A 12,577-nucleotide genomic window follows, 5' to 3' on the forward strand; every position below is an offset into this window, starting at 1 on the left:
ATACCCAAATATATAATATCCCGCTCACTTATTAGTATTATAGTAGTTAAAACGGATAAATCCCCCTTACGCCTTTAATAGGCCCTAGGGGGGGGAAGGCATGGCGTATATAGTAATAGTTAGACAAGAAATAGCATATAAGGGATAGCTAAGATATAGGAAATAGTAGTACGGCAATTAATTGGCAAGGCCTAGCTAGGACGTAGTAAACCCTAGCTAGGGTAAGCTAGAGAAGGAAGTAGTAGTTCCTAAGGAGTTTAAATATCTAAGGAGGATAGGACGTAGCCGTAGACCCGTAGGGCCGCCGCTATAGACAGATATGGCAAATTGGGGTTTTTTATCCTACTAAGGTAGCTTATAGGGTTTTTCCTCCCCCCTAGCAGCAAGGGTTTTTTCCCATTAATATTACTTTTCCCTTATATACGGAGTAGTCTGCGTAGGGCTAGATAGCATCTATATTAGACGTTAATTAAAGAAGAATTATTATATCTATATAGTTTTATCTATATTAGTAGACTATTTAATAAGATATAATATATACTTACGCTTTTAATAATACGTTTTTTAACTTTAATAAAATTAATGTTAGGATTAAGCAATAGCCGTATAATAAAATTAATACCATTTAGAAGCCCTAAGTCTTAAAAAAAATATAACTATAGGGTTTAATAATAACGCGTTATATAAATGAATAAATTAAATATCCGTAATATCCGTTTTACGGATTTTGCTTACGTTTTTAACAAAACTCGCCAAACCCTCTTAGACGTGATTTTGCAATTCGGAAGACGGCGTAGGTTATTCCAACGCTAGCTAAAAAAATCACGTCTGAGCTCGCTAAGGTAATGCTAGCTTGGCTTGCTTGCTTGATTATTAATTAAATAAGCTAGCAAGCTAAAAGTTACCTTAGAAGCTCAGACTAAGAAAACAATTATGCGGATATAGAAATATCCGCACCGTCCGCTAAGCTGATTTAGGACGGCAATCGTTTTCTTAGTCTAAGGGACTTTAGCGAGATTTGTAGAAAACCTAAATATGGTTTATATAAGAAGACCTTATTAACTTTAACGAAATTAATCTACCCTCCCACAATACCTATTAACATAAAAAGTACACCAAATTATAGAGAAAAGCCTACTCTATAAGTTATGAGATCTTTAGCTCCTTATACGCCCGCGATATTAAGAGAAATTCGTCGCCGTAGAGGCCCCAATTCTACCGCCAAGCCGCGCAGTAAACACCAACGCTAAACGCTTACGCCCACGCCGCCAGCCCTCTGCGTAGAGCTTTGCGAGAGCTCTACGGAACGAAGCTCAGGGCGAGACCTATATAGAGCTCTGTAAAAGCTCTGTATAAAGCTCCGCACAAAGCTTTGCTTAAAGCTTAGTTCGAAGCTTAGTTTAAAGCTCAGTTTAAGGCTCTGCTCGAAGCTCTACTCGAGGCTCTACTCGAGGCTCTGCTTATAAACTCTGTCTAGTAGGCTTAGAGCCCTCCAAATCTAAAGGGTTTAACTACTAGTTATAGAGGTATCTAAGCCGGGACTTGGAAAATCTTATATCCGCAGAAAATTAAGTTTCTTAGCTAATCTTTTGGTAATCCAGTATCCTTATCTAACGTCGACTATAAAAGGACGACCTTCCCCCGTTCTCTATATTTTACCTTTTAATCCTTCTTCTTCTCCCAGACTTCCTAACGCTACGCTACCTCTTTATTAGATTACAATCCCTACTATAAGGTATTTTTTACCAACTTAGCGTTAATGCAAGTGCTATACTGCCCTTGTATTCCCAATATCCTATATTTTATACTAATAATAGCGCAGAGCAAGCATGCTTTGGCCTCTCCTAATATTACACCTATAGTTTGATCCTCCGATATCTAATAAGCGCTCTTATACTGCCTCTAGGCTTCTTGCTTAAAAATAACCCTTCTGTGTATCTATAGCTATTTACTTTACTTAAACCTAGTCTCTAGACTACCTAAACAACCCCTTCTATTTAGAAATTACTCTTCTTAAGCAATCTAAACTCGACTTAGACCTATATTATCCCTTTAGTTCTTAAAGGCACCGCTCCATATTAGCGCGAACCGTTAGATATTATAATTAATACTATAGGGACAATTCCGTAAAGGGCTAATGTTAAGGATTCTTAAGCCGCCTTAGCTTATCTAGCGTCCTAGTATTACTCTATTGCATACGTTAATTAATTAATATATTTATACGTTTTTAGCTAAAAGCCTTACTAGATTACGCGGCCACTTTAGTTTCTATACCATCCTTTACTTAAGGCAACACCCCGTAGCAGCTTATCCATAAAATCTATATTCACTATTACGTTAGTAATAGTATAAAATAGTAACGGAGATATTTACGGGCGCTCTAGCTCCTTATATCGCTTTATAGAGCTTAGTTTAGCCAGCCGCTACTCTATATAATTTTAGCTAAACTCTTAGTAGGACTACGCTATTATATCTTTATTTAAGGAATACTATTAGTCCTAATCCTCCAAGTATTACTACTAACCGCCTTTTAATATACGGGGCGGTTTTAGCGGCGTAAAGCGTAACCGCGACCTATAACTCTAATCCCTAATAGCACAGCTATAAATAGCCGTGGGGCTATACTAGGCACCGCTTGGAACTATAGTCTCGCAGAGGATCTAACACGGAAGATCTAGTTTGCTAGTATAATTGGGTTAAAAAACAGATATATTAGTACTAGCCCTAACTCTAAGAAATAAGGGCAGAGGAGGCACTTCGCCATCAGCCTCCTTAATAAGGAGGCTTGGTACAACGCCCCTATTAGAGGCTGAATGTGCTAGCTTAGTTAGTTAAGTCTTAATCCCAGTTTCCTAATAGGCGTTAATCTTATAATAGAGCTTAAGCCTGTATAAACCCTTATATATTATAAACGGTAATTGCTAATAGAGTATAGATTATATGTTTTAATTCGCTATAGAGCTAATAGGGTTATTCTAGTATAGATGCCGTAGATAAGAGCTAATAGCAAAGAGGGAACTAGCTTACATTTAAAAGCCCAGTATAATCCCCCCTTAGAGTTATTAGAAAGGCATAAGATAATAGTAATTCCGATAATAATAGTAGCAGTAATAGTGGCACCTTTTTAACCCCTTTATTTTTATTTAGAAATTTCGCTTAATAATAGCAAGTTCTATACTAGTCCCTCTAGAAAATAGATAGCTTTACCTTAATATTATACAGTTATAGCTTCCGAGAAAGGCGTAAGTAGTATATCTTAGATAAAGTATAAAATACCCCTTTTCCCTTTAAGAAACAACCCTAGGGCGTATTAAGCTTAGCTAATTAGAGGTATATTATTCTATATAGAGCCTTAGTCTAGAGATTTTGTTTAATAAAGCGCTTATAGACCCTAACCATAATTATAAGAATAATTATTATAAAAATTTTAAGGATGATAAGGAAGATGTCTATAGGGATATATCTAGTTAAGTCGCTAGAGAAAGCAGTTAAGGTAATTATCCCTACTACTCTCTCCCTATTCTCCTAGTAGCTATAAATATGTATATTTAATGGCTAGTAATAAATCTAATAGCTATTAAAGATAGTATAGCTAACCCTAACTTAAAAGCCGAAGGCAACGGAGCTAATAATAACACTGGTAATAAAGCTGGTAAAGCTGATAATTAACTAACACCTTATAAATTGGGTATGCTCTTCTCCTTTATATAATAGCTTTGCCTAATAATTATTAGGTAATGGAAATAACCGCAGTAATAATGATAAGGGTAAGAAGTTACCTTCTTTAGAAGAGTTCAAAGATCTCTTTAGCGTATCTATATATAACCATATTAAACTTATAGCGGAAGACATTAATAAAATAAACGGTCTAGTTAAGAGAACTAATATTATAACTATTCCCTAGGCTAGTCCGCTTACTAGAAAAGAGAGTAATTATAAGAAAGGGAATATTAGAGGCAAATTACTTTTAATACTAAAAAAGCGGAAGCTTAAATAGCTAGAGCGGAGTAGCGTTATTAATTATAATTCTAATAATTCTGCTAAAGATAGCAGCGGGTATAATGAGGGTAGTAAGGGCGGTGGTTTACGACCCTAGAAATAACAAAAGCTGCCCGCCTTTTGCGAAAACTTAGCCCCCCGGCCTCCTATTAGCCTCAACTCTTAATACCCCTAAGTTAATTATAACGATTACTAAGTGATATCTACTATACGGCCCACTAACCCTTCGCTTTAGAGGCCTACCTCTCTCTATAATATTAAACTACTATATAACAAAACTAGCAACTTAAGCGAATATAATTATAGCGGCGACAATAACTAGGGCGGCGTTTTAAACTTGGAGCCTGCTGCGAAGCATTATACCCCGCAGTATCGTGCCTAGCGTTATTGCTATCGCTTATAGTCTATCTTATGGAGATCCCGCGCTAAAGATAATAAAGCCAATAAAATAACTGTAGACGATAAATAGGAGATCTATAAAATTCTAGAGGAAAGAATAATTAAGTTAGGGCTTAAATATAAGGTAGCTTAGATACCTACCTAGGTTTATAAAAGCGGGCTTTTAAATACTAAATATACCCTTAAGTCTTATAAAAAACGCGTCTAATACGCTAAAGTTAAATAATAGATATACTCTTCTGCGGAGGTAACTAAAGTAAAGACTAGAGCTGCTATGCGGAAGGGATAGGGCTAATAGCTTAGGCGTATTCTTGTGTTTTAGGTAGTAGATTTTTTACTTAGAAATCTATTTCTAGTTAAAGTCTTGTTTTTAGCTAATACTATCCTACTAATTATCTTATACGTAATATTAAAGCTAAAAGCTAACCTAATAACAGTATAAAACCTGTAAGAACAACCGCTACAATCTATATTCCTTACTCCTACCATTAAGCAACACTTATTAGGTCTTATATTTAGCGCTACTTATTTACACCTTATTGCCTTCTTTTCCTTTAGCGCTACTTTCCGCTTTACTACCTCCTTTTCTTTAGTATTACTAATTCTGCTAGTCGCCTTATTCCTTTTTTAGGAAATATATATATATAATACTTTCTGTATAAGAGTCGCGTTCTTCCCAGAAACTACCTTTTAAGGTTATTCTACGCTATGCCTTTTTTCTCACGTATGTCTATAAGGCGTTTTTCTTTATTAGCTATCTATGGTTTCTCCTTTACGGCCTCCTCTTTAGGCTTAGGCCTTAGAATCTTATAATAGCGCCTACATTCCTATAGTGTTCTACCTATAAAATGTTTAGCAATTTCCTCCTATAATAATTCTTTATTAAGTTTTCCATTATATAAGCCTATAAGGAGGGCCTTGTTATTGGCTATCTATAGCACCATCTAGGCCTATAAGGTTTTATTTATAACTTTAATCTTTATAAACGAAAGTAAAGAATAAGGCTATATATTATTTAATAAGGGAGACCTACTAGTAATACGCCCTAAAACTCTAGAGGTATGCTAAAACTTAAGTTAGGCCTTTACTTAGGTAGAAGACGATATAATTAATAAGGAAGGGGAGCTAGATAAGTAATATATGGCTATTAAGATTGACTATAAGACTAAGGTTATTAGGGAGTAATATAGGTAGCTTTTAATAAGCTATCCTATATCTACTCTTCCTTTTACAGCACTATGCTAACGCTAAGCCTTATATAGACGCACGAGACTACTTAGCAGCGGCTTTATCCTCTAGAAAAGCACATAGTATAGCTTAATAACCTCTTTACTAGCGTTAAACTATTTTAAAGACTTTGTAAACTTGGAGTTAGAGTAACTAAAATAGTTAAAATAACGAAGATACAGAATAAGGAGTAAGGGGATGATTTTGTTAATATATGCTAATCCTTTAAGTTTTAAAACTCTATTAGAAGTTACGTTAAATATATAAAAAGTATTAAAAAGTATTCCCTAGAGATTGCGTCTCTCTAGGGAGATTGTTAATTAGGTAGGGTGTTAACTCTATACGTTTCTATAGCCGTTGTCCTTAAATACCGGCGTAGGCCGCTTCTTACTGTTGTTGGTGCCTTTCTATATACTTATATCTGTTAAAATAATTCCTAATAGCTATTTCTAGCATTCCTTAGCGGACTATCTCTACTCGGGTTTCTTATATAATAGTCCCTTTAGCATAGACCTAAATATCTCTAGCGTACTTGCTATATAGATAGGGATCGCGTTACAAACCTAGTTATTATGCTATTTAGAACTTAGTAGGCCGTAGGAACCCTATGTCTCTAAGTTGGGCTCCTAGTTAGTTAGAAGTTCCAGTGCAATAAGTCTAAAGGACTATATATTAATGGCTTTAGAATAAGGTAGATTTATTATATAGAGTTTAGGGGCCATATATAATACTAAGCTAGTAATAGTTATTATATTTCCTAAAGCCTTAAATTTTAATTCTCTAAAGTCGGCGATCTTAGGAGTAAGCCCGTCGTCGTTAACTCTAATAAGGATATTCTTTGGCTTTAGGTCCTAATAAGTAAAATCTTTATTATATATAGTAACTATTTTGTTATAGACCTAAAGTATAAAGTTAGGAATGTTATAAGCGTTAGGTTTTATTAAGTTAAGGCTATATAGAATTTACTTTATAATTATCTATAGTGGCTACTAATTCTCTAGTGATATTAAGTCGATTACCTTTACTAAGTTTGGCTAGAAGAAGGATAATTAATTAGCACTTAACGGCAACGTAGTTTTAGTAGCGTTTACTTATATACTCCCTAAGCTTAATTATATTCTTATATTCCGCTTTTAATTCTTCCTATACCTTTCTTACTATACTATCGTCGTAGTTTCTTAAGTATGGCTCCTTGGCGGCGAAGATAACTCTAGACTTTAATTTCTATACCCTTACAACTAATATATAACTTCCTTTTCTTTTTAATCCCCATTTCTGTATATATACAGCATTATCTTTTCCAAATCTAAGATTGCTAGTTTGGTTCTTATTTGTCTTAGCCTTAAGACTAGGGAGCTATCTTAGTAGGGAGTCTAAAAGTTCTTTAGTAAATTTTATGGCTTTTTCTCGCTAACTGCCTTCTTTCTCGCGTAATAGGATCGGACGCTATACCCGGAAACTAGCCGTTTAAAGATCGATAGTGACTAGGTTAGAGATTTCTATAGATAATCCCTGTATAAGGACTACTTCGCGGCCGTTACCATCGATTATATAAATAGGATTTGTTGATAGCATCTTTACTTTTAGGCGTCTTATAACTAGGCTAATATTAAACCTAATATACCGCCTACTAATGCTAGTCTTGTTATTCTTAATAAGCTAAAGGTCGTATATTTTGGTTTCGCTAAAAGAACTAAGGAAGCATCTATCTAGATAGTAGTAATCTCTAAAAGTTAGGGCAAAAAAGGGGCTGGCAAGCTCTTACTCCTTAAACTAGCCTTCCTTCTAGTTCGCCGGAAGAGCATTAATAGGGGGAGTAAACTTATATCGTGAATTCTTAGATAATATAAGGATATTAGGTGTACCCTTAAAATTTCTAAGAATTAAGAAAATATTAGAGAAATTAACAGTCTTAATAGGTGCTATAGTTATAGAGACGGGAAATAAATTAATAGGGCGAGTATTAGTAGGTAGCGGGGATAAGAGGACCTATAGACTTATACTAAAGGGGTGCTAGGACCCTAACTTATAGTAGGGGGTGTGCTAAAATAGAGGAATGGTTAATCTAGATTATATAATAACGCGAAGGGTTAAACCTAGCGTACCTTAGCGCCGACCCCACCCCTATATTTCGCCACCCTCGCCCCTATAAAGTCGCTAGCTTTAGGCCTTATTATCCTAGCTAATACCTTACTAGCTGGAACTAATCTAGTAGTTAGTTTTAACTGCCGTGCTTATTATACTTTCTTCGCCAAGTACTTCTCTACTATCTATATCTTTTAAAGGGCCGAAGCTTCCTAAAGAAGCTTTACCTTAGGCTGCTAGTAGGTCTAGGTCTTAATTAATAGTCGGCATTCCCTTACTTGCTTTGAAGAAAGCCCGTATTACTTTAAGAGATGTATATAAAACGCTATAATACCCCGCCAGCTATCTATAGAAGGCATCTCGTCTATATCGTATTTGTAAAGAGCATTTTGCTAGATATACTTACTAAGCGCATCCTTTAGATATTAGGCTTCGCATTCCCAGTATTTAGGCTAAGTAATGTTCCGTTAAAGCTTATTAACTTAGCTTAGTAGGAATCTGTTATGTTTTATTTCGTATAACTATTAGTATAATTACTAAACGTTACTAGTTAGGAATTTGATCTTAGGAGTCCGCCAGGCCTCTTCTTTTAGAAGTCTAGCTAGATCTATAGCCTTAATAGGTGATACGCTGAATTTGGTAGGCGTGGCTATCTTATAGGACTATTACGGTAGAAGATTTCGAGTGTTCCTAATTATAAGGAGGACGTATACAAAATAGAGGAGTTTTCTTAGGAGATTCGTTAAGTAACTAAGATGGTTTTTTTAATAAGTAATAAAAAGTAGTCCGGTAATAGTAAAGGCGTAGAGATTAAACGCGTTATAATTAATAACGGCAAATAGAATTTGCCGCGGCGGTATATATTATATTAGCTACTAGCTACTAGCTATTAGCCACTTATAAGGTATATATCCCAGTCTATAACCGCTTTAAGTTTATAAGCTAAATGTTTAATTTAATTGGCGATATAACGTCCTAGCTTTATATCTTAACACTATTCTTACCTTCCCGGAAGGTAATAGCTATAGCTCCGAATATTAGACTATATAGTAAGATTTGGCCTTAGCCGATAGAGTAGTAACTGCTTTACCTATTATAAGTAACTAGTATCTAATCTAATCTAAGCTCGTCTCCTTTAGCTATTTATATAAACTCCACCTACCTAATTAACCTCTAAGGTTACTATAGTTAAAATGGCCCTTATAAATGGCTTAACCTAGTTTCCTAAATATAATTATTTAGATTAGGACTCGGCCTCGCTCGCTGATGCCGTTATACCTACTAGTACCCTTGATTTTACTATAGCAGTCACCTAAAAGGAATAGTTGTTTTAGCTTACTTAGGCTACTGTCTAAGCAGTTAAGATAAACTACTGTTTTTATTAATTTTGTACTATTTATAGAGAGCATTAGCTATATATTAATGTCTATTATTTACACGCTTGCGGAGAAGAGGATTAATTAATCTGATTGGTGGGTATGGGCTTAAAGGCATTAATTAAGAATGGGTATATTCGCAAGGCCATTTGTAGGGGATTGCCCTGCCTTAACTAAACGTGATGCCCATGGACCCGTGCGCAAGCATATTGCTGTAGTATCTATTTATAAAGCCTAAAATATGCAACTAAAGAAAAAGGTATGGGTGGGAGGGAAAGCAAGTAAGCAAGGCTTAATTTTGTAAATGTTGATAATATTAGTATTGCTAAGATGTAGGGGTGCTGCTGTAGTGCTCGCTTAGCTACATAGACATGTCCATCTATTATTTACATGCTTGCGGAAAAGAGGATTAATTAATTTAATTAGTGGGTACGGGCTTAAAGGCATTAATTAAGAATGGGTATATTCGCAAGGCCATTTATAGGGGATTACCCTGCCTTAACTAAATGTAATGCCTATAGATCTAGAAGCGCAGCGCCTATACTATACAAGGTAAAGTAGAGGGAAGAAAAAATAAAAAATAAAAAAGGGGGGGAAAGGAGAGATTTGAGTTAATGTATTAAAGTGCTAAAATAGGCACTCCTATACGCCGTTGTATCTAAATACCTTCGCCTATTGCATCTAGGGCGAGTAACAATAAGAACGGTATTAGCGTTCTATGTTAGAAGTTTACACTTAACCGGAATAGGTTTTTTGGGGATAATAAATAGTAAAGCTAAAACGCTTGTGAGGACTACCGGCCCAGTTGCTATATTTAGCCGTCCGTGAAACCGTTATCTTAAGCATATTAAGCAGCACCTTTCTAAAATAAGTGTCCGTTATAGAGCTTAGAGTAGAGGCTAAGAGCGGCAACTCTACACTTTAGCTTATTTCTAACCGCGTAGCTTATAAAGGCCGATCTCTTAAAGTAAAAGAGAGGGGCGTTTCTAGGTTAGGGGTTATTTTTAAATAGGTGTTTTATAGCTTAAACTGCGCATTTAGGTTACCCTAAAGCGGTAATTATAATTAAGATTCCTTGGTAATTAACGTCTATTTTACTACGCTTTAGATATAATATTATATAGTCCTCTACTAGCGTTATATTATTTCTAGTATATTTTATAGCAAAGAAGGCGTGGCTATCTTTCTAAGCCTTAGTATAGGTAATCTCGCCTAGATAAAGGAATCCCGTAAAGGCTGTGGTGACGGCGGCGTTAAAGTTAAGATCTTTAATAAATTAGGTATTTAGGGTAACCAATTAGGTGAGGATATCTTTGGTAATTAGCAATCTTTTAGCCGTAGTAAAGGGATTTATAGATATTGCACCGTCTAAGATCCTCTTAATGATAGGATTATTGAAAACGGAGGTGTTATAATTAGCGTTAATATAGTAGGATTAAATTGCGGAGACGTAAGCTCTAACTATAGTAGGCTTAATATGGCTTATTCCTAGACTAGCATTACTAAAGATTTATTAGGTAATCTATTCTCCTAGGTAGTAGAGGGGCGCTAGGTACTTTACCGCTCTATAAAAGTTACAGTAGCCCTCCTAACTCTTAATTACGGGATAGTATAAATCTCTCGTTCTATTGGAGAGGCTATACTATAATAGTTAGCCGAAGTATTCTAAGGGGGCTTTTACCTTAATCTAGAAATTAGGTAGGGGGTCTTTAAGAGAAACTAGGTCTCCTATTTTAGCGTTAGATTAAATATAATAAAGAAGCGTATAGTAATAGTAAATCAGAAGTATCCTAATGCGGGTATAGTAATAACACCCTATCGCAATTAAAACGAGATAGAGTATTAGCTAGCCCGTTTTCTATAGAGGAAACCCACTCCGTATAAAGTATAATATTATAAGCTGCGGCTAGTTAGAGGATCTTATAAAGCGGGTAATTACCCAGTCCTTTTACCACCATATTCTAAAATCCTAAGAGTGCTACTATATTATCCATATGGATATAAACTAAGCTATACTCTTACTATGTTGCCTAGAGCTGGAATGAGGTTGTAATTGCTTAGACCTCCCGCTTATTAATTAGGGTAAGGCGGTGTTCTATATTAGGGTAGTAGCTTAAAAAATTGTCTTAGGGTAGAGATACTAAATAGGGCGGCCATATTGTCCCTTAAGAATCCTTAAGGAAGAAGAAGGCCCCGTAACTAAGAATTCTAAATATATCTAAGAAGAGATAGAATTGTTTTTAATCCGTATTATTAAAGAAGAGGATACTATTTAAAAGGGTAAGAGTATCCCTCTACCATAACAAGTCTTAGCAAAATTTAGCTGTTAGCTGTTGGTAAGAATAACTACCTGCCTTTATAAAAGTAGAGATAAACTCCTAAATAGAGCGGTTATATAAATACCTAAGCCTAATTACCTGGGCGCTTTAAGTGAGTCTACTAGCTAGTTTTTAACTCTAAACTAGCGTTAGGGATCTACTACTTAACGCTTTATTAATCTCCTTAATTATAGTGGCCTGTTTTAAAGGAGAAAGACGCAGCTTAGACTTTAGAGTATTTATAATATAACCTAGAACTTTAGCCGTAGTGCCTTTAATATTCTTTAATTTGTTTTATAGGATGCCTAATTTATTACTTAATTGGTTATATATACTAAGTAATTAAGGGAGGATAGAAGCGTTAGAGAGTATAAAGATAAAGTTATCTAGATAGTGCTCTAAGGCGGCGTTCGGGATATATTAGATAAGTATCCAGTAGAATCCCTCCGCAAAAAGATTAAATAAAAAGGGTGTAGTTTAAAGGCCGAATAAGAGGTAATGTTTAAAATATACTATACCCTTCCAGGAGAACCTTATAAGGCGTTAAGCTTTAATAGAAAGTGGGATATTCTAAAAGGCGTCCTTAATATCCCTTTTAATAATTATATAACTACGGCCTGTATATATAACGTATTGGAGAACCTAATTAACTATTAAATATTATAGTATGGTGAATACTATAGGGATTAAGTTGTTAACAGATTGGCTAAATAGTAAGGATAAGTTGTAAATACGGCGCTATCTCCTATCCGCTTTAGGTACTAAACCTAGCGGCGAGGATATAACAGGAGACGTTATTATTATAATTCTGCCTATATCTAGATCGGCGCTAATCTTCTTTAAGATTAGGACCGTATTTGTGGCTATTAAGGCTTAGTTTTTTTAGGAGAGGAGCTTAATTTCTAGGTCTACCCTAATCTGGTATCTAAACTTTAAGATACCAATAATATTGCGTTAGAGGTTACTGGGGTATAGGGATAGATAACGCCCCCACGCTTAAATAATTAAGGGGGAGGGAGAGTTTTATAGAGGAGAGGAGGGCAGAAAGACTAGAAATAATAGTATAGTATTTAGCCTACCTATACTATAAGGGTAGAGTACAGTTTTAGCGGAGTATAGGTATAGCTTAATAAAATCCTCTTCCTTTTCTTCCTTTTCCTTATTAACACTTTC

General features: G+C 35.2%; 1 protein-coding gene across 1 annotated transcript; it reads right to left on the reverse strand.

Moving 5' to 3' along the window:
- Positions 1 to 7,092: 7,092 nt before the first annotated feature.
- On the reverse strand, positions 7,093 to 7,284 carry K441DRAFT_535540 (uncharacterized protein; the record flags this gene model as incomplete). Its single annotated transcript, XM_067642374.1, has 1 exon — positions 7,093 to 7,284. A coding segment is annotated over one exon (192 nt), but the record flags the coding sequence as incomplete, so codon positions are not given.
- Positions 7,285 to 12,577: the final 5,293 nt, after the last annotated feature.

This window comes from Cenococcum geophilum (genome assembly GCF_001692895.1).
Source record: "Cenococcum geophilum 1.58 unplaced genomic scaffold K441scaffold_2, whole genome shotgun sequence".
Classification (NCBI taxonomy): domain Eukaryota; kingdom Fungi; phylum Ascomycota; class Dothideomycetes; order Gloniales; family Gloniaceae; genus Cenococcum; species Cenococcum geophilum.